This window comes from Mercenaria mercenaria, chromosome 13 (assembly GCF_021730395.1).
Source record: "Mercenaria mercenaria strain notata chromosome 13, MADL_Memer_1, whole genome shotgun sequence".
Classification (NCBI taxonomy): domain Eukaryota; kingdom Metazoa; phylum Mollusca; class Bivalvia; order Venerida; family Veneridae; genus Mercenaria; species Mercenaria mercenaria.
The window spans coordinates 8105860-8128132 of NC_069373.1; the positions used below are offsets into that span (position 1 = coordinate 8105860).

At 35.9% G+C, this 22273-nt stretch overlaps 1 protein-coding gene across 2 annotated transcripts; it reads left to right on the forward strand.

Moving 5' to 3' along the window:
- The first annotated feature begins 1909 nt into the window (after positions 1-1909).
- Positions 1910-21942, forward strand: LOC123530539 (ataxin-10-like). Of its 2 annotated transcripts, none has more exons than XM_053521111.1 (9): positions 1910-1987; positions 10389-10724; positions 11344-11511; positions 12075-12152; positions 12972-13164; positions 14746-14851; positions 17792-17967; positions 18462-18525; positions 21006-21942. In XM_053521111.1, the coding sequence occupies exons 2-9, from the start codon at positions 10465-10467 to the stop codon at positions 21188-21190; spliced, it is 1230 nt and encodes a 409-aa protein (XP_053377086.1). In that variant the 5' UTR covers positions 1910-1987; positions 10389-10464; the 3' UTR covers positions 21191-21942. The 2 variants fall into 2 exon arrangements, with proteins under 2 accessions (XP_053377086.1, XP_053377085.1); XM_053521110.1 differs by having other exon boundaries at positions 1918-2078.
- The last annotated feature ends 331 nt before the right edge of the window (positions 21943-22273 follow it).

Genomic DNA, 22273 nt, shown 5'->3' on the forward strand with positions numbered 1-22273 from the left:
TCTGTACGTGCGTGCGTCAACAATTTCTTGTCTGCACGATAGTGGTTTCATTTATGATTTTATTTTAACCAAACTTGCACACAACTTGTATCACCATAAGATCTCGGTTCCTTTCTTGAACTGGCCAGATCCCAATATGGGTTCCAGAGTTATGGCCCCTGAAAGGGCCAAAATTAGCTATTTTGACCTTGTCTGCACAATAGCAGCTTTATTTAAGATTTGATTTTTACCAAACTGGCACACAACTTGTATCACCATAAGATCTTGATTCCTTTCTTGAACTGGCCAGATTCCATTATGGGTTCCAGAGTTATGGCCCCTGAAAGGGCCAGAATTAGCTAGTTTGACCTTGTCTGCACAATAGCAGCTTCATTTATGATTTTATTTTAACCAAACTTGCACACAACTTGTATCACTATAAGATCTTGGTTCCTATCTTGAACTGGCCAGATCCCACGATGGGTTCCAGAGTTATGGCCCCTGAAAGGGCCAAAATTAGCTATTTTGACCTTGTCTGCACAATAGCAGCTTCATTTGTGATTTGAATTTAATCAAACTTGCACAAAACTTGTGTCACCATAAGATCTCAGTTCTTTTCTTGAACCGGCCATATCCCGTAATGGGTTTTAGAGTTATGGCCCCTGAAAAGGCCAAAATTAGCTATTTTGACCTTGTCTGCGCAATAGCAGCTTCATTTATGATTTGATTTTAACCAAACTTGCACACAAATTGTATCACCACAAGATCTTGATTCCTTTCTTGAACTGGCCAGATTCCACTATGGGTTCCAGAGTTATGGCCCCTGATAGGGCCAGAATTAGCTATTTTGACCTTGTCTGCACAATAGCAGCTTTATTTATGATTTGATTTTAACCAAACTTGCACACAACTTGTATCACCATAAGATCTCGATTCCTTTTTATACGCCCTAAGAGACGTATTATGTTATCGCCTCCGTGTCCGTCTGTCTGTCTGTCTGTCTGTTGGTTAGCAATTTCCCTTCCACTCTGTGACTCTTGAACCCCTTGAAGGATTTCAAAGAAACCTGACACAAATGTTCACCTCATCGAAACGATGTGCAGAGCGCATGTTTCGGATGGCTCACTTCAAGGACAGGGTCACACTTAGGGGTCAAAGGTCATAGGACTTTGTTTTGTGTGTATATTGCTCTGCATCTGCGTTGCATTGCAGTGCTTTTGTTTTTATTTGGCAGATTCTTCTTTATTTTTGTTTTAATTACTTCCCTTTTATGTTACTATAAATAGCTTATTAAGTAACTTTTTTATTATTGGCCGAAGCGAAAAACCGAGACCACTTTCCTGTGGTACAACATGGATGGTACCTCCAATTTATAGGTGTATTTTGACATATCTGTACCTTTAAGAAAATTTCAACTATATTTTCTCATGATTCTTTTGATTGATCTTGATTATGATTTTTTGACCTTCTTGTCCTTAAATGCAATGATGACAGGTGAGTGATATAGGGCCATTATGGCCCTCTTGTTTCAGAATTATGGTCAGTGGCCATGGTCAGTTAGGGTTTGGAAAATTTGAATTGCCTGGTTAAATTTTTTGTTTAGTTCTATTTTTTTAAATACTAGAAGAGCTATAGCTTTGAAACTTTGCACACATGTAATTATGCAATACATCTATCTCGACAGCTGTTTTATCTGTATTTTTACATAAAATGAAAGGAGCTTTATTTTTTATGAGCAGCAGCGTTTTTAACACAAATACATTGATTACATGTAATTGAGCAACTTATTAACTTAAGTCTATTACAATATTTTGAGAGAAAAATACATAGTTCATAATTACTGGACGCCTAAAACCCCCGCCCCTCCAAATGTGTCCGGTTACCAAACGGCTAGAACGTAGGCGAGAAATCCGGTTACTGGACGGCGTCTATACCCTTCACTTCGAAAACATGGCGGCCTCCATGTTGTTGTTTGATGTTGGGAAATATTTTTCTGAAGTACACGTTTGTATGTCATCACAAGTAGAGCCAATTCAAATAAGTAAACTGAACCATATCTTTAGTAGCATGATCCAAGAAATCGTAACTGCTAAACTCCGGTAAGCAAATTAACAGCGTATCGATTCATCCCGTCCCCAGAAGGCTTACCCCACGTCATAATTCGAGGAATGTCCACCCTGGGGAAGCAGTTTTTTTTTTAAATTACCCCGCCTCCAGAAGACATTTTACTCACCCCCTGCCTCCTTCCACACCTGGTTACCTCAAAATACCAGTCTTCAAAAATAACCACCTACCCCCTAATCAAAAGGTTGTCAGACTATTCCCCCCCAAGATGATTCCCCCTCAAGACAATTCCCCCCCAAGACAATTCACTCCCGGACAATTCCCCCCACAATGTTATGTAAGGGTGACAGTTCCCCCTCTCCATATTATAATATGTTTAAAGGGTTGTAAAGTTTATTTAATATGGAAAAATTCTATACTCCAATACTGTATATTTAAAAGTAAATAGAAAAACTTATATTTGATGCATTAATTTGGTACCCAAAATAAGGATTTTTTTTATGTGAAGTAGTAGCATTTTGGATAAGTAGCCATGGCTGAGAACTTAATTTTTTTTAAAGCAATTTATTTATTTGTTAACAGTATCTATAATGGAACCTCTATGCAAAGATGTATGTTAAAAAAATAGAAAATATTTACATTTAATAAGGTAATCTGATCGTCAAAATAGCATATAGTTTCCCGATGTTGGACAATAAAACTGTCTTAATCATATTAATTGGGGAAAACTAAAAAGATTACAGTAATGTTAATAAAAGCCAATAATATCACTTTAAACATTAATATGAAAAACTTGATCAAAAACGAAGCTGCAAACATGAATTAAAAAAACGATGAAATATCAATACAGTTTTACAAGTTGAAACGTCCTTGGAATTCATCATGAAATTTATTAAGGATGTTACATGTGTCGGTTTGCTTTCATTCCAGAAAGCATGGAGTAATAGTATTTTCTCTGGATAAAAAGTACTATATCCTTACAATACAGGTTTTGATAAATTTCTTACAAGAAGAAGTTGATTGGCATTATCTAATTTTGGTTTATCACAATTTCCAACAAGTGCTTCATCAAAAGTATCACACAAAGTAATACTGATAATTGTCATTATACATGGACAAATTGTTATATTGTTTATAAATATCATAATCACAATTAAAATGTAACAACAACAGTATCATAATTGATTGATCAATGTCAGCTTTGATTACTGTTTTACAGCTGGTAATTCAATCAAGAGGTGTGAAAGATTGACTGGTTACCGTTTTGATTAAATTTGTTTATTGCAATAATGTCATTACGCGATTCTGGTAATCAGCACCTTTCAATCGAGTTGAGAAGTCAAAGGAACAATGATTTGTTTGTATGTATCCCTTAATTATTATACATTTTAATTTTTAGGGTTTTTTTCTGGAATAAAATATCCCAAAAAGGTTTGAGATTTATTTTATACAAGTACTATTTCCTGTTTCATGTGTAAATAATCCTTCTATAAGATGGAAGTATTTATCATATTCTACATATATATAAAATCAAATAAAGCGGATGCAGTTGTCCTGTGAGTTATAATTGTCCGTAAGTACTGACCTGGCACTCATTAATCTTTGCCAATAATTTCTGGCGTTTTCATATTTTATGCGATACATTTTTGTGTATTTGTGTCCTGAAAATATCTACATTAGTTAAAATAATGGATACAGTTAACCAATGGCACAGTTAACATAATTATTTAAAAATCTCTTTTTGAGTCTTTTGGCTGAATTTTGTTCTTTAATAAGTGCATCAGTTATCGATATTATACTCTATGATAATAATTATTTTCAAGACACCTCTTTCCATTCACATTCATTAGATGTAGATAATTATAGATATTGAAAAATCCGCAGGGGATTTTGTCCTACACTCAATATACAGATATTAGAAAGAAGAACCTTGGTAATACACAATGGCCCACTATTCAGAAAAATAATGATAATTCAATGTCTTCGAAAAATGCTAAGCTGCTTCTTAAGATAGCTAAGTTTATTAAAGAAGCCACACAAAATAGTCAATACACTTAAAAATGATACCACATTATATACCGTGCCGCTAAGATCTAAGGAATTAATGTAGAAAATTAAGAAAAATAATTGTCATGTTTTTTTTTATGGAAGAGGTAATTAAGTATTAAGATTTATCACACCGCTAATATGTAAGAAATTAATTGCATAAATTGTTTTTACTCAAAAATTGATATTTCAAACAAAATAAGAAGTGAAGTTTAACCACTTTCAAATCTTTTATAATACTCATAATGGATACTCCTAACCAACCACTAAATTTCAAATTTCCAAAACGCACTTTTGGAATAAAAAATCCTGAACAGCGCTCATTCAGTGTTCTGTGCTTGGCTTCTCTATGATGAGGTACGTATTCTCTGATTTAACATGTTTTCATCATGAAAAACTTTTTAGATCATTTCTTAAATTTGTAACATTATGTAAATGGTAAGAAAATACTGGAGTCAATACCCCTAAAATGTACCAGAACAAAAATTTTCCGGGGAACCTCCCCGTACCTCCATTATGGGAGGAGGTATCTCCCTCCAGTACCTACCCCACCTTTCGCGGCCCCAATATCAAACACCTCCCGACGCCCGTCCTAAGAATATTTTCACAATGTCTAACTAAAAAATATAGATAATAGAATAAAGGACATAAATATAATTATCCAATGAACTGTTAGTTACCAGGTCAAAGAATAATAATTTTTTCATGTAGAATAATAAAAAGCTCACCTTAGAACAAAATTAGTAAAAAAAGATATTTTTATATCAGTATAAAAAAAAAAATTATATAAATAAAATAAGGTGACAATTCCCCCCCAGTTTGGGGGGGAATCGTCAGGGGGGGAATTGTCAGAGGGGGAATAGTCTTGGGGGGGAACTGTCTGGAATTAGCCTGGGGAAGCAGTTTTTTTTTTAAATTACCCCGCCTCCAGAAGACATTTTACTCACCCCCTGCCTCCTTCCACACCTGGTTACCTCAAAATACCAGTCTTCAAAAATAACCACCTACCCCCTAATCAAAATAATTCCATGTACAGATTGTTTTATATTTGTGACTTGGCAATCTAAACGTCAAAACTTCATAGGACCAAAGTAATGGAGGATAAATCACAGTACACAGTCCTGTAAAGTTATTGGTTTTGTTGCTTGCGCATATTGGCGTGTATATACACTGTAAACATTAATCGTGTACATCTACATACATCTACATCTTTCACCCAACTGTCGATTTCCGACTATTGTTAAAGAAATGATATGTTACAATGTTAAAAGAATAAAAGCTAAAAAAGACAGTATGCTACAGTTAAAATAGGACAGAGGCAATAGAATTACATACTGACCACCGCCAGCCTCTCTCTAAAGTTACTGAGACTGGGGCTAGATTTGACATAAGTTGGTAGGGAGTTCCAGAGTGGGATGGACCTTGGGAAGTAGGAGTTAGAAAAGTACTGAGTGTGAGACATGGGGGATTAAGTAATTTAGATTTCTAGTTGGAATAAGATGAGATTGGTCGACTCCTTATTTTATAAAACATTACTAATGAACTGTGTAACCTTCTATATTGGAGTGTATTCCATTCTAAAGTTTTCAACATTTGTGTAACACTTCTGGTGTAACTGTAGTCGTACATGACATACCTAGCAGCTGACCTTTGGACATTTTCGACTGCTAGTAAGGGTTTTTTGCCAAGGATGCCAGACGCTTGAACAGTTCTCCAGTTGAGGGCCTCTCTGTAAAGATACTAAGGCTGGGGCTAGCTTTGACTGATGTGGGGAGGGAGTTCCAGAGACGGATGGTTCTAGGGAAATAAGAGTTAGCAAAGTATTGAGTGCTGGAATAAGGGATCAAGTAGTTCAGATTTCTAATGGGGGTCAAGTAACCTTGGTCAATTGCAACGGTCTGGGTCCTTATTTTGTAAAACAAAAGTAATGAACAGTTTAACCTACGATACTGGAGTGTTTTCCATTCTAGGGATTTCAACATTTCAGTTACACTGCTTGTGTAGTTGTAGTCATTCATAACATACCTAGCTGCTGACCTTTGGACTCATTCAAGTTTATGGGTGAGAGATTTCTGCCAGGGATGCCACACACTTGAACAGTATTCTAGCTGGGGGCGGACATAGGTGGTGTATAGTAACCTTTATGTTATCAGTCTTGACATTTCTCTGGATAAATCGAAGGGAAGAGGTTGCCTTATGTGTACAGTACATACATAGGTTTAAATCACCAGAAAATTCGTAATTTTGGATATTATTTGATAATTCTAACATAAATCAATGAGGAATTGAATCCCCTATTGAAACATGAAAGTTTTATTTGAATTTATGGCCAATTCATAACATAATCAGCATTTAAATAGCATGTAAAGCGTCGGCAGCGATGAAAATTTCATCGGAAAATGCTTCCACTATTTTGGTTTATCGAGTGTTTGACGCTAGTGGGGATATTGCCCATATGAAAAAATTGTCTCAATATTTCCTAGGATCGCGTCAAATTTGTTGGACTAACCCATATAATGAATATAATGCATAACTTTAAATCAGAGACTTTAAGTCTGTGGACAGGTGTGAGGGGATATCTGCCAAGACATCAGTTTCAATACACAGCAGACGGTCGATGACACTAAATTGCAGAAACAAAACACAACATTTTTATTCAAGAAAGGTCATTATCAGAGATATAATCATAACAAATTCATCAAACATATACCAGAAAACGTTTCCAATGGATTTCATTGGGTATTTCCTAACAGAAATTTGCAGAATAAGTTTGGATGTGACGGAACAGCAACAGTCAAAAGTTATCACGCTGTCCCGAACGTCCTATTGCAGTGCTTATCAGACCAAGAGATTTATTTGAAGTTCACAGATGTAAACAGATACAAATCATATATTTACAGCAAACTGAAATGGGGTCTTAGTTATGACCTATGCCAAGTTACAAGTAAAACAGCATCTGGTATTGCATAACATGAGGATGAACGTATTTACATATTTAGGACAGGAAAACATATCGTTATATTTAGTTCCTCATCCTATTTGTTTAATATTATTATTTCAGCTGCCTTATTTTTTAGGATTTATGTGCGCTTCAACTCCAGAAAAGGAGTATTTTTAGATACAGCACATTTAAGGTATAATTATTCAGTATAGCTAACCCATGTGACTTTTTGGTATTTTGGTATCTTAAATATATTGGTAAATCGCTCAATTCATAGACAATTTTGTTTATAATTTCCTTATTACTTGACATTGATTTTAATCAAGTAAAAAGCGTCCAAGAGAAGAAAAATCATTAAATGGGTGCTTTCCTCACCACAAAGCATCTGCCAGACATTCATGATACTTTTCTCAAGCACTTAGTCCAAATGTTTTTCACAGACCAAATGTCTAGGTAACGTACACACTGAAATTTTGGCAAAGTGTTTGAAGACAGTATTGAAAGTCTTGGAGACATTTCATGCTGAGGAAAGCACTTGTTTTTCTGTCTTTGATGCTTTTTGTTTTACTAAAATCCATCAAGGAAGTTATAAACAATGTTACAGGCAGAATAGTCTGCACAATGCATAATATTGAATACCAAAAATTTAAATAAACTTAAAAACAAAAAAACAGTCAAGACATGCATTGACATAACAGTAGATCTATAAAGCCTGCTAATCTGTGTCGTGTTAATCTACTTTTTTTCCGTTTTGATGCATGAACTTGAAATACCTGTATATAGACATGTAATCTATGCATTGGGTCAGCATTTCTTTCATCTTAATCACTAGAAGTTACAACTTTGAACTCGTGTTATTACTGGTTTGGAGATCCATTTACAGGGTGGCCAACCCACTTAACTTTTGGATACCATACACACAGAGAAAACATCCAGATTCAGATGACATTTTCTTTATTACTTGAAGGATTTTCATGTATGATAAGGAGTATTAAGACAGCAAAATGAGTGCTTTCCTCTGCATTAAACGTCTGCAATCAGTTCTCAGTGCTTTTCTGAAACACTTGGTCCAACTGAGAAGTGTGTGTATTATCTACACAGTTAGTCCACAAAAAGCAGTCGAGATGTGTACACTGTACAATATCCAAAAGTCAAGTGGGTTGGCCACCCTGAATTATTACGAAAAGCAGTCGAGATGTGTACACTGTACAATATCCAATAGTCACGTGGGTTGGCCACCCTGAATTATTGACTCAACTTTCCCACTTTTTAGCTCACCTGTCACAAAGTGACAAGGTGAGCTTTTGTGATCGCGCAGTGTCCGTCGTCCGTCCGTGCGTGCATCCGTAAACTTTTGCTTGTGACCACTCTAGAGGTCACATTTTTCATGGGATCTTTATGAAAATTGGTCAGAATGTTCATCTTGATGATATCTAGGTCAAGTTCGAAACTGGGTAACGTGCGGTCAAAAACTAGGTCAGTAGGTCTAAAAATAGAAAAACCTTGTGACCACTTTAGAGGTCACATTTTTCATGGGATCTTCATGAAAGTTGGTCAGAATGTTCATCTTGATGATATCTAGGTCAAGTTCGAAACTGGGTCACGTGCGGTCAAAAACTAGGTCAGTAGGTCTAAAAATAGAAAAACCTTGTGACCACTCTAGAGGTCACATTTTTCATGGGATCTTTATGAAAGTTGGTCAGAATGTTCATCTTGATGATATCTAGATCAAGTTCGAAACTGGGTCACGTGCCTTCAAAAACTAGGTCAGAAGGTCTAAAACTAGAAAAACCTTGGGACCTCTCTAGAGGCCATATATTTCAAAAGATTTTCATGAAAATTGGTCAGAACGTTCACCTTGATGATATCTAGGTCAAGTTTGAAACTCGGTCACGTGCCGTCAAAAACTAGGTCAATAGGTGAAATAATAGAAAAACCTTGTGACCTCTCTAAAGGCCATATTTTTCATGGGATCTGTATGAAAGTTGGTCTGAATGTTCATCTTGATGATATCTAGATCAAGTTCGAAACTGGGTCACGTGCTGTCAAAAACTAGGTCAGTAGGTCTAAAAATAGAAAAACCTTCTGACCTCTCTAGAGGCCATATATTTCATGACATCTTCATGAAAATTGGTCAGAACGTTCACCATGATGATATCTAGGTCAAGCTCGAAAGTGGGTCACGTGCCATCAAAAACTAGGTCAGTAGGTCAAATAATAGAAAAACCTTGTGACCACTCTAGAGGCCATATTTTTCATGGGATCTGTATGAAAGTTAATCTGAATGTTCATCTTGATGATATCAAGGTCAAGTTCGAAAGTGGGTCACGTGCCATCTAAAACTAGGTCAGTAGGTCAAATACTAGAAAAACCTTGTGACCTCTCTAAAGGCCATATTTTTCATTGGATCTGTATGAAAATTGGTCTGAATGTTCATCTTGATGATATCTAGATCAAGTTCGAAACAGGGTCATGTGCGGTCAAAAACTAGGTCAGTAGGTCTAAAAATAGAAAAACCTTGTGACATCTCTAGAGGCCATACTTATGAATGGATCTCCAGAAAAATTGATCAGAATGTTCACATTGATGTTATCTAGGTCAAGTTTGAAACTGGGTCACGTGCCATAAAAAACTAGGTCAGTAGGTCAAATAATAAAAAGCCTTGTGACCTCTCTAGAGGCCATACTTTTCATGGGATCTGTATGAAAGTTGGTCTGAATGTTCATCTTGATGATATCTAGGTCAAGTTTGAAACTGAGTCAACTGCGGTCAAAAACTAGGTCAGTAGGTCTAAAATTATTAAAATCTTTTGACCTCTTTAGAGGCCATATTTTTCAATGGATCTTCATGAAAATTGATCTGAATGTTCACCTTGATGATATCTAGGTCAGTTTCGAAACTGGGTCGTGTGCGGTCAAAAACTAGGCCAGTAGGTATAAAAATAGAAAAACCTTGTGACCCCTCTAGAGGCCATATTTTTCATGAGATCTTCATGAAAATTAGTGAGAATGTTCACCTTGATGATATCTAGGTAAATTTCAAAACAGGGTCACGTACCTTCGAAAACTAGGTCAGTAGGTGAAATAATAGAAAAACCTAGAGACCATATTTTTCAATGGATCTTCATGAAAATTGGTCAGAATTTTTATCTTGATAATATCTAGGTCAAGTTCAAAACTGGGTCACATGAGCTCAAAAACTAGGTCACTATGTCAAATAATAGAAAAAACGACGTCATACTCAAAACTGGGTCATGTGGGAAGAGGTGAGCGATTCAGGACCATCATGGTCCTCTTGTTACATATTGAGAAGAAAAAGGTAAATGTTTTCTTATAAATATCAATTTCCCATTTTTCAGCGTCAGATTGGAAGAGTCATTCATTGCTGACCTGGAAAGTATTCTTGAAGCCTCAGAACAGGAACTGTCTTCAGAGATGTGTGAATGTGTAACTAACTGTTACAGATTATGTAGAAACATATGTGCAATGTGTACTGACAATCAGACCCTTCTACGCAACTCTGAAAGATTCATCAAACTAACACACACTTTACTGTCAACTCAAGTACACAGTGATACAAAATCTGAGGAGTTGTTTTTGCTGCTACGCTGTGTGGTACAGTTTCTAGGCAATTATTCTTCAGGAAATAAAGAAAATCAGATTCAGATTTGGGAGCAGTTCGGTGATGTCTTTAGGTAGTGTAGAGCATGCTTGTGTTATTGAATTATGACCAGGACTTAAGATTTAAAATGTTCAAAATTGAAAATAAAGTAAATCAAATGCGAAGAGCATGAGTACTTTTTGATGTGCTTAGAATTACTAGTATATTAGAAGCTTTTGTGACTCCAAAACTGCTGTAAAAGGACCATAATTTGAATTTATACATGTACAGATAAACAATGATGATAAACAGGTTAAATATATATTAATTAATCACAGACCATGGTTTAAAATCTGTTTTCTGCATTTGAAAATATACATGATTTGTGACTCCAAAACTGCAATAAAAGGAGCATAATTTGAATTCATACATGTACAGATAAAAAACTTGATAAACAGGTTACATATTTTCTAATCACAGACCATGGTTTAAAATCTGTTTTCTGCATTTGAAAATATACATGATTTGTGACTCCAAAACTGCAATAAAAGGAGCATAATTTGAATTCATACATGTACAGATAAAAAACATGATAAACAGGTTACATATTTTCTAATCACAGACCATGGATTAAAATCTGTTTTCTGCATTTGAAAATATACATGATTTTAGACTTATCCTGTTTTGAAAAGGATAATATTTTCTTGTTGCAGAAATTTATTGTTGTTGGAGGATGAAAAGCTCAAGGAGTATGTGTTGATGGTTATTCATATAATCCTGACAGATATCCAAATAATGATATCTGCTACATTAGGTGACACAGAGTGGTCGTTACTGAATACCTGTGTGCAGATTGCCGCCAAATCTGATTCACAGAACGGGTTAGTTGTTTTGTCGTCACTCAAACGTATGTTTTTCCCCCTTTTTCACAAAACGCTGCCGAAAAATATTTTTACTTCACGTTCCAACAAAAACTCAGCAGATTTATATAAATTATGTAAACTGTAGCATTTAAAACACAAGACAATGTGTTCTCATTTTCTTTTTTAGTGTAACATATTTATGAAAAACATTGTTTATATTACAAGACAATTTTTGAATTTTCCGCTATTTTAGTTTTGTTGGCGTGAATTTCCTCTCGTAATGAATCCTGCCACTATATTCCAAAACTGAAAAAATTCTACCATTTGATAACAGGTGGTGGCTATCACAAAACTTAGATACAGACACATGTTAGGTATCCCAGTGAAGTGTAAACTGAGGTAACCAGGTCAAATCAAGTCCAAATAAACCATTTTTAGCTATATATAAAGTATTAACAAATCTGCTTACAAGCTGACTATCTTTTAATCAGAAATCAATATTTTTTTTGTCTAATTCTGTGTATCTATGAAAACAAACAGCATAAATTCCTAACATGCTATAATTAACTATATCGTTACAGTTTACTTGTGACAGAAGATTGTTTGAAGATTCCAGAATTTTGTGAGAAGTTGTACAATAAAATGCCTATTCAGACAAGGTACATGTAAATTTATATAAACATGAACTTAAATGAAGTTTGGTTAGTTCTTGCCACTTTTTGGTCAATAGGGTGTTTGCATAGTAGACAATTCAGGCTGGTCAATAGGGCGTTTGCATAGTAGACAATTCAGGCTGGTCAATAGGGCGTTTGCATAGTAGACAATTCAGGCTGGTCAATAGGGTGTTTGCGTAGTAGACAATTCAGGCTGGTCAATAGGGTGTTTGCATAGTAGACAATTCAGGCTGGTCAATAGGGTGTTTGCATAGTAGACAATTCAGGCTGGTCAATAGGGTGTTTGCATAGTCGACAATTCAGGCTTGTTACTTCAGTAGATCTGTCTTGAAATGGTTGACTATATTACTACCAAATGAAGTGATTCTGATATTTTTTAATGGATGTTTGAGTTAGAAAATGAGTATAAGTTGTGGTGTGGCTATGCTGATTCTACCAATATTTTCAGTGTTCTTTAGAACCTTTGCTGATATTTGTTTGATACTTTTATAGCCCGGGGTCCAAGGTTATGAAACTGTCTTTGGAGATCATTCTCAAATCTCCAGTATTTGATTGGTTGATTCTGAGGTCAAACTTGAAATTAACCATAGGGCGTCATTCTGAGACACGCTTCATAACTTTTGGTCTAGTTGTAGAAAATGGTTTCACTGACATGCGAATATTAGCTTTTGGTTCTGATAGCCTGTGTATGCCTGGAACTTTTTTCAGGATTTTGATGTTGGAGGTATTGATGTATATACCTGGAACTTTTTTCAGGATTTTGATGTTGGAGGTATTGATATATATACCTGGAACCTTTTTCAGGATTTTGATGTTGGAGGTATTGATGAACATGTTGCAAAGGTTACCAGAGGACAATTCACAGACCACTGACACTGATATAGCACCAGGCGGTGACATACCTGCAAGTAATAATATACACTATATCGCAGCTGATTTCATACTTCAGTCACATCTCATTCCTTCGTTGCCTTCTGATTCTTCAAATCAATTACAGGTAAACACTGTCAGAATATGTTTAACTGAAACCTTTATAATATACATAGATATTATACTTTTGTTTTTAACTACGGTCTGAATTGGTATCTGTGATTTGTTTTTTTTTAATTGAATTTATATGAACTTGAAAGCTTCTTCTGTTGTGTGCTTCCTCCTGTCTTGGGCCCCCTCCCAAACACACATATCAGGACCAAATTTTATAAAACAGTTTGGAGACCATTCTCAAAACTCCAAGGATGCATTCTGAGATTTGTCTCAAGACTCAGTTTCATAGCCCTGGTACCAGGCTTATAGGAGACTGGTCTCAAGACTCAGTTTCATAGCCTTGGTACCGGGCTTTCAGGAGATGGGTCTCAAGACTCAGTTTCATAGCTTTGGTACCAGGCTTATAGGAGACTGGTCTCAGGACTCAGATTCATAGCCTTGGTACCAGGCTTTCAGGAGACTGGTCTCAAAACTCAGTTTCATAGCCTTGGTACCAGGCTTTCAGGAGACTGGTCTCAAGACTCAGTTTCATAGCCTTGGTACCGGGCTTTCATGAGACAGGTCTCAAGACTCAGTTTCATAGCCTTGGTATCAGGCTTCTAAAAGCCTGGCCTCAAGGTGCAGTTTCATAGCATGGAACCAGATGTCTTGGAGATTAGTCTCAAGACACATTTTTTAGCCTGGAACCAGGCTTCTAGAAGACTGGTATCAAGACTCATTTTCTTAGCCTGGAACCAGGCTTCTTGGAGACTCGCCTGTAGACTAAATTTCATAGCCTGGAACCCAGCTTCCAGAAACTGGTTTCAAGACTCAGTTTCATAGACTTGGAACCTGGCTTCTGGGATTGGACTTGAGACTCATTTTCGACTGGTCTCAAGACTCAGTTTTATAGCCATGGAATCAGGCTTCTAGGTTCGTTTTTGAGACCAATGTAAGTATGTTATTCAAGGTATGTGTGTTTAGCTAGGGATATTGTTCAAAAATAGCCTCAGCACAGATGGGATCTGAGTGATGATTGCAAAAAATCTATAAATTAATGGACAACATAATGTGGAGCGAGTATGGGAATGTTAATTCATAGTGAAAAGTTTGTCTGTATCCTCTCCATTCATTGTGAGATTCAAACTTTCAAAAATTATCACATGTTATATGCAAGTATAGTTCACAAATCAAGGATTCTTCAACAGGTTCATAAATCAAGGCTAGTACAATTTTACATGAAGATATAGTATTGTAAATCAAGGCTAGTACAATTTTACATGAAGATATAGTATCGTAAATCAAGGCTAGTACAATTTTACATGAAGATATAGTATCGTAAATCAAGGCTAGTACAATTTTACATGAAGATATAGTATCGTAAATCAAGGCTAGTACAATTTTACATGAAGATATAGTATCGTAAATCAAGGCTAGTACAATTTTACATGAAGATATAGTATCATAAATTAAGCATTGTTATAGTCCTTTGTTACTTTTAAGTTTAATATACAGTAAAAACTTATTTTGGGGAGTGATATGTGCCCAGTGGGTACAGCCTAGACAAGGTAGAAAGGATAGGTATATTTATTCATGCCTAATTAATGTATTGTAGGTGATGTGTTCAGTGAAAGAATTGGAATGTCTGTGTATTGCCAGTGCCCACCACAACTTGTATGGTTCTATACAGGAAAATGAACAACTGGTGAAAACTGTTGTCTGTATGTATAATCGTCTTTAACATCAAACTAATATTTATAATCCAGATGTGTGAGGTGTGTTTGATTCTTGGAATGTTGATTAAAGGGCACAGTTGCAAAAGCAAAAAGTAAAGAAAGTTAAAATTGAATAGAAACAGTTTGTTTAAATGATTTAATAAAGGTTATTATTATATTATTTTTAAAGAGCAGCATTGTTTTGGGAATTTGTAAGTCAGATGTCGATGTTACAGTCACCTTGAGACTGAAAATGGTTTCTTCTCGGAACTAATGAATTTTTTGGCCTACAGTTATCAAACTATACTGGATAATTGCCTGTTCTTAGTAGATAACTGCAGTCATTATTGGGAGATGACAGCTATTGTTTTGGTCAGTACCTCAAGGGTTAAGGTCACTGTAGCTATGATATATATTGAAAATGCTATCTGATCAATTACTGGAGAAAACTTGGTCCCATCATTATCGACCTTTGTAAGATTGGGGTCATATATGTGTTTTTAAAAACAGTTCTTGTTATTTCTACACTTCCTGTGGATGTTAAGTTAAGTTTTTGCCACCTGTTACATATGTAGTGTATCAATTTTTGAATCCATGGCTTACTCTGAATCAACCTTTTACTCTGAATCCATGGTTTACTTTGTTTTTTTGCATCCAATGGATTTGTATACATCCCCGGTTCATTGTACAGTATAGCCAAAGTTGTTATGCCTTATCATGTGTTCTGTATTCAGTCAGTGTTCCATGATTGCATGTTTTCATTCATATTGCTGTGTTTTCAGTTTTTCACTTGTCTAACTTTTGCTTCATTTCACTACAGTTATATTACTAATATAGCTTGTAGTTCAGCCTTGCTTCTGTTTTATGGGACCTTTTCAGTCTTACTGTTTTTGGTGGAATTGTTTGTTTTTCAGTCTTGTTTTATTTGTATAGCTTTTTACATGTTTAAAACTTACCACAATGTCTTCAGTAGTATGACTTGTGTTTCAGTCTCACTAGTGCTTTCAGTTGCAAATTGCTTGTTTTTCAGTCGTGCAACAGTGGTACATGTATAGGTTGTGTTTCTGTCCTTTGACAACGCTTTTGTTTCAGCTTTATTACCGAGTTTTTAGTTGTCTTTTGTTACAGTTACATAGCTTGTGTTTCAGTTTTGTTATAGTTTTCAGTTGTATTGCCTGTCTTTCTGCCCTACAGTTACTACAGTTGTATTGCCAGTCTTTCTGCCCTACAGTTACTACAGTTGTATTGCCTGTCTTTCTGCCCTACAGTTACTACATACAGTGCCTTCAGTCATATTGCTTATGTTTCAGTGTGACATGTTAATGACACACCAACAAAATTTTAGCTTATATGGCCACTTCCCTGGAGTAAGAACCCATGTACCCCTCCAAGCTTTATTTCAGGCATTGGCTAGTACCAAGGTAGAGCCACCGATCTTCTGCAAGCCAGCTGGGTCATTTCCTCACATAAAGAGACTCTACATCCCAAACAAGGTTGAACCCACAGTTGAGTGGCAAGAAATTTTGAAAAGTCAGCGACCTTATCCATTTGTCCACGGAGGCTCCTTTACTTGTGTTTCAGCCTTTATACAAGCTATATAGTTGTGTATAGCTTATGTTTGAGCCTTACATCGGAGTTTTTAGTTTTCTCGCTTTTGTTTCAACCACGTTACAGTTTCATAGCATGTGTTTCAGTCTTGTTGTAGTTTTTAGTTGCAATGCCTCGGTTTCAGGCTTACCACATGTATCGTCGAGTGTCCATCATTCATCACTGGCCTTCATTCGACACCATATTGTTTTTCATGTAGTCTCGTGAGATTTTACAGGTGCACGTGACCATTCATGGGAAAATATTTAACAACCGTAGTAGTAAATGTAAAATGAAACAACAGCATCAAAATGTGCAAATAACAGGTAATTTTTCTCTACCTTCTCAGAAAATGTAAAAAAGTAATATTTTACCTGTCTGCCAACTGTTTTTTCTATTTAAATCCAATTTGTATAGAAGTTTTGTCCTAAAAATAAATTTGACAGTTCGTCTGCTTTTGTTTACAAAATGATAGAAAGCCATGTGACCGAAAATTTCTGTCTCTCGTGGTGTGACGTCACAGGAAGTGGTGGGGTAACGACCTTGCAACCTAAATGTGACAGATATTTTCTGAAGAGTGTTGTTTTTTAACGGAATGGGGACAATTTATTTTAGATGGTTTGCAGCTAAAACTTGCTAGATTTATGGATTAAAGGCTATTAATTACTTGTAAGTGCTTAATTTACCTTAAAGTTTAATTATTATTTTTCTATTCATCTGTAAATGCTTAGGGTAACGAATGATGGACACTCGAGGATACTGTTGTTTTCTTCTGATGTTTCACTTTTACTGGTATTGATTATGTTTCAGCCTCTCTGCAGCATGTTTGTTGGTTGCATTGTGTTTCAGCCTCTCTGCAGCATGTTTGGTTGGTTGCATTGTGTTTCAGCCTCTCTGCTGCATGTTTGGTTGGTTGCATTGTGTTTCAGCCTCTCTGCTGCATGTTTGGTTGGTTGCATTGTGCTTCAGCCTCTCTGCTGCATGTTTGGTTGGTTGCATTGTGTTTCAGCCTCTCTGCTGCATGTTTGGTTGGTTGCATTGTGTTTCAGCCTCTCTGCTGCATGTTTGGTTGGTTGCATTTTGTGCGTCTCTGCAGCATGTTTGGTTGTTTGCCGTGTGTTATAGCCTCTCTGCAGCATGTTTGGTTGGTTGCCGTGTGTTTCAGCCTCTCTGCAGCATGTTTGGTTGGTTGCCGTGTGTTTCAGCCTCTCTGCAGCATGTTTGGTTGGTTGACGTGTGTTTCAGCCCATCTACATTGTGTTCAGTTGTATTACTTGTGTTCAGAGTAACAACAGTGTGTTCTGTTGTATTGACCGTTTTCATCTTACAGCATGTTCAGTTACTGTACTTTTGTTTCAGCCTTACTACAGTGTATTGAAGAGATAGGACAACAAGGAGACAATGTGTTTACAAGTGTGGATAAAATGTCCAATATAAGGGAGGTAAATACTGACCATCCAGTGTATGGGTTGAAGCGAGATTTGATCAGGCTGCTTGGTAATATGGCATACAAACATAGGCACAATCAGGACTTGGTATGTTTGTTCATAATATGCTTATACCTTGATGCGATATAAAACTGTACGTTATTTCACTACAGAATACCAGTGAGTCATTCTGAATTGAATTTTCATGCATAATTCATTGTGCATTGGTATTTTTGCAATAACTATCAATCTGTTGCTATGGAGTTCTACTGAAGTGGACATTTGACCTATTTGCAGTTCTTTCAAGTCCATAGTTATTGTATAAGTTGTTGTTTTTCCCTGATAATCATAAATAATACAATTTAAGATAGGTTGCTTCTTTCTCTTAAGTAAAGTTTTTTCCTAGATGGCAGCATGATTTAGTTCATTTTAGACAGCATCATCTAGGATTTTCAATTTATTTGAACACTGATAAAAAAGCTCCACAACCACTAGCCACTATAGTAATTCCTTAAAACTAAATTGCACCAATCACATGTGTATTGAAAACAACATTTGGAAGTAGGAAACATGGGTTGTACATGAGAGTTTTTGTATTTCAGATTCGAGAACTAGGTGGTCTGCCACTTATTTTAGCTCAGACAAACATAGATGGTAAAAATCCTTGTATCCTTGCATTTTATCTTAATTTATGATTAGGCCATGGTGTTATTCCTGAACTTTTACAGCATTAGAGGATTGTGATCAAGTTCATTTGAACTTACATTTCTAGTTTTTTTTACATATATTACATATATAACTCACCTGAGCCAAAGGCTTATGGTGAGCTTTTGTGACCGCTCATGCGTCGTCCATTTGTCAACATTTTCTAAAAAAAATCTAGTAAACTACTGGGCAGAATAACACCAAACTTGACAGGAATTCTCCTTGGGTGGCCCCCAAAGAATTGAATTTCAGGAAAAACTTTAAAGATATTCTTGTCCAAAACCTCAAGGCATAGAGCCTTGATATTTGGCATGTGTCATCATCTAATGGTCCTCTATCAAGATATTTCAAATTGTGCTCCTGGGGTGAAAAGAGGCCCCGCCCGGGGGTCACAAGTTTTACATAGACTTATATAGGAAAAAACTTTAAAAATCTTCTTGTCTAAAACCACAAGACCTAGGCCTTTGATATTTTGTTTGTAACATTGCTTTGTGGTCCTCTACCAAAATTTTTCAAATTATGCCCCTGGGCTGAAAAGAGGCCCTGCCCCGGGGGTCCCAAGTTTTACATAGACTTATATAGGAAAAAACTTTAAAAATCTTCTTGTCTGAATCTGAAACTGCAAGGCCTATGCTTTTGATATTTGGTATGTTGCCTTTCCTAGTGTTCCACTACCAAAAGTTTTCAAATTATGTCTTGTGGTCCTCTACCAAAAATTTTTAAATTATGCCCCTGGGGTGAAAAGAGGCCCTACCCCGGGGTGTCTCAAGTTTTATATAGACTTATATAGGAAAAAACTTTAAAAATCTTCTTGCCTGAAACTGCAAGGCATAGGCTTTTGATATTTGGTATGTTGCCTTTCCTAGTGTTCCACTACCAAAAGTTTTCAAATTATGTCCCTGGGGTAAAGAGGTCCTGTGGGTACCAAGTTTAACATCAACTTATATAAGAAAAAAATAAGCATTGCCTAGAGGATCTCTAACAAGATCAAGTATGCCCCTGGGGTGAAAAGAGGCCCCGCCCTGGGGGTCACTTGTTATATGAGTTATATAGGAAAAAATACTTCAAAAATTATCAGATCATGTTTCCTAGACTGTTTAATTATAATTACCTGATGACCCCAAGCGATTAGGGATCACTAGACTTTTACCTTGACCTACTGACCTACTTTCTTTTTTTTTAAGGTACAGCCTTGAAATTTGGATGACATATACAGTTTTGCACACTGAACTTAAAACTGACTTTCAGTTACCATGAATGTGACCTACTTTCTTAATATTTTAGCATCAGTTTGCCATTTGAAACATGTGGCTCATATTACTCAGGTGAGCCTCTTATTATAAATACTGAACTGGTGTCATTATCTGTAAAAAAATTATTCTCTGAAATTGAAGAATCATACTAGTGTTTAAAAGCTGTTGTTACTTAAATAGGAAATGAGCCACGCCATGAGAAAACCAACTTAGTGCATTTGCGACCAGCATGGATCCAGACCAGCCTGCGCATCCGCAATAGGCTTTGAAAGCAAACAGCATGGATCCTGACCAGAGTGTGCAGATGCACAGGCTGGTCTGGATCCATGCTGGTCGCAAACCCACTATGTTGGTTTTCTCATGGCGCGGTTCAAGTGTTAAAAACTGCTTTAAAGGGAAATGCCTTCAGGTTTACTTAGATATTTTTCTATATTTAGAAGTGATCCTGTGCATAGGAAGGTACTTAGGATTTTAACATTTTATACATAATGTTAAAATGTTAAAATTAATGCTAAATTAAAAAAATATGCAACTTACATCCTGAGAGACTTACTACCTCTCAAGGAGACCATTATTTATAGCTGGCTCTTGCAAAATATTAAGTTGCAATTAACCTTTACCCTGCTAATTTTCAAAAATGGACTGGTCCATCATTCAAAGGGGTTTTCAGTGAAAATTTACTGACAGAATAGCGAATAGTGCAGACCATGATAAGCCTGCACGGCTAGTCGCAAAGGTAAAATCACTTGGCAGCAGCAGGCTGAAGGATAAGTTGCCATTATTGAAATACTAGTTATGGATTTATTAGATAAAACAGTAGTTTCAAATTTTACTGACACATTATTGAAATACTAGTTATGGATTTATTGGATAAAATGGTAGTTTCAAATTTTACTGACACATTATTGAAATACTAGTTATGGATTTATTGGATAAAACAGTAGTTTCAAATTTTACTGACACATTATTGAAATACTAGTTATGGATTTATTGGATAAAACAGTAGTTCCAAATTTTACTGACACATTATTGAAATACTAGTTATGGATTCATTGGATAAAACGGTATTCAAATTTTATTGACACATTATTGAAATACTAGTTATGGATTTATTGGATAAAACAGTAGTTTAAAATTTTACTGACACTGTCCTTACAAATAGAAATAGTTTCCATAACAAAATATCAGTTATAACACAATGGTCTGTGTTTGCCATCCATAATTTGACAGAGGAAAATGTGGAAAACAGACATTACATTGCTGACTTAAAACTGCAAGGCGTTACCAATAATCAGGCAATACTTGAGGAAATGGGACTGTATGCTGAAACTGATGGTCAGAAAGTTGTTATAAAGAAGAAGAAAAATGAATAGATAACATCTAATTGTGTTGTTATGAAAGCGTTGTGAGGAGTATAGTCAGGTCAGTGAGCTGTAAACCAGTCAGTAGTGTCTAATAACAAACATGATAGCAGGACTAGATTACATCGAGGATAAGGAAGATCAGGTGATCATTGCAGGGGTTGTTAGTACTTGGAAGTTTTTGAGAATTTGACCAGAAATTGTTTGTCAGATGTCAGTTATTCTTCACGCCAGCGCTTGCCGAGAAAGCTTTAACTACCTGCCTAGAAATGATTATTTTGGCACTAAAAAGTGAAGCACAGTGAATTCACTGATTTCAGTTTCACAACTCATTGAGTGAAAATAAATGTAGTAGTCAATAGAAGTGATTAATTTAAGAAATGTGAACAGAATGCAAAGTCATCACCTTTAATACATCAATCAAGCATGGCCATCAAGCAGTATATTGATCAAACAGGGACCTGTTTACCTTTAATACATCAATCAAGTATGGCCATCAAGCAGTATAGTGATCAAACAGGGACCTGTTTACCTTTTTGGTGAAAATAGGTTTACCTATTTACTGTTGACAGAATATCAGTGAAAGGGACAAATGAACCATGTCAAAACTGAAGTACCAAATGGTAAATAAAATTAATGACATAATTATGATTCAAACAAAGGACTGTGATATATTTGTTTTGGTTTATCTTTTAACATGAAGTGTACTGATTGGAAATATGTGAATTAAAATTTCAGAGCTCACCTTGAAGTTCGCCACATGAGCCATTTGTTTTGATATCATGGAAGGGGATAAAACAATTTTCACTGACTATTCAGAATATGCCAGTTTGTTTCTTAAACAAAAGGTTAGTTTCATTGTTTGTTGCCCTTTAAAAATGGCTTAGAGCAAAGTTGAGTTAGCATGAGCCTGTAATTTACCATATTTAAATGGACTAGATACATGTCCATAGGACACAGGTGCCCCCCTCCTTCCTGTCACTGTCACTGCTCATGTTGTTATGACTCGAGCTGAAATATTTTTTATATATAGTGCACAAACTTTTAAGCACTTTGTGTATTTTTCACTAAGTCAAGGACATATAACTCTGTCTG

Excerpts from the sequence above, each read along its gene's own strand:
- LOC123530539 (XM_053521110.1), top strand. The coding sequence starts at position 1,930 with ATGGCGGCCTCCATGTTGTTGTTTGATGTTGGGAAATATTTTTCTGAA. Across the intron at positions 2,079-10,388 it reads ATCGTAACTGCTAAACTCCG|CGTCAGATTGGAAGAGTCAT; the intron begins GTAAGCAAATTA and ends CCCATTTTTCAG. Across the intron at positions 17,968-18,461 it reads ATAGGCACAATCAGGACTTG|ATTCGAGAACTAGGTGGTCT; the intron begins GTATGTTTGTTC and ends TTTGTATTTCAG.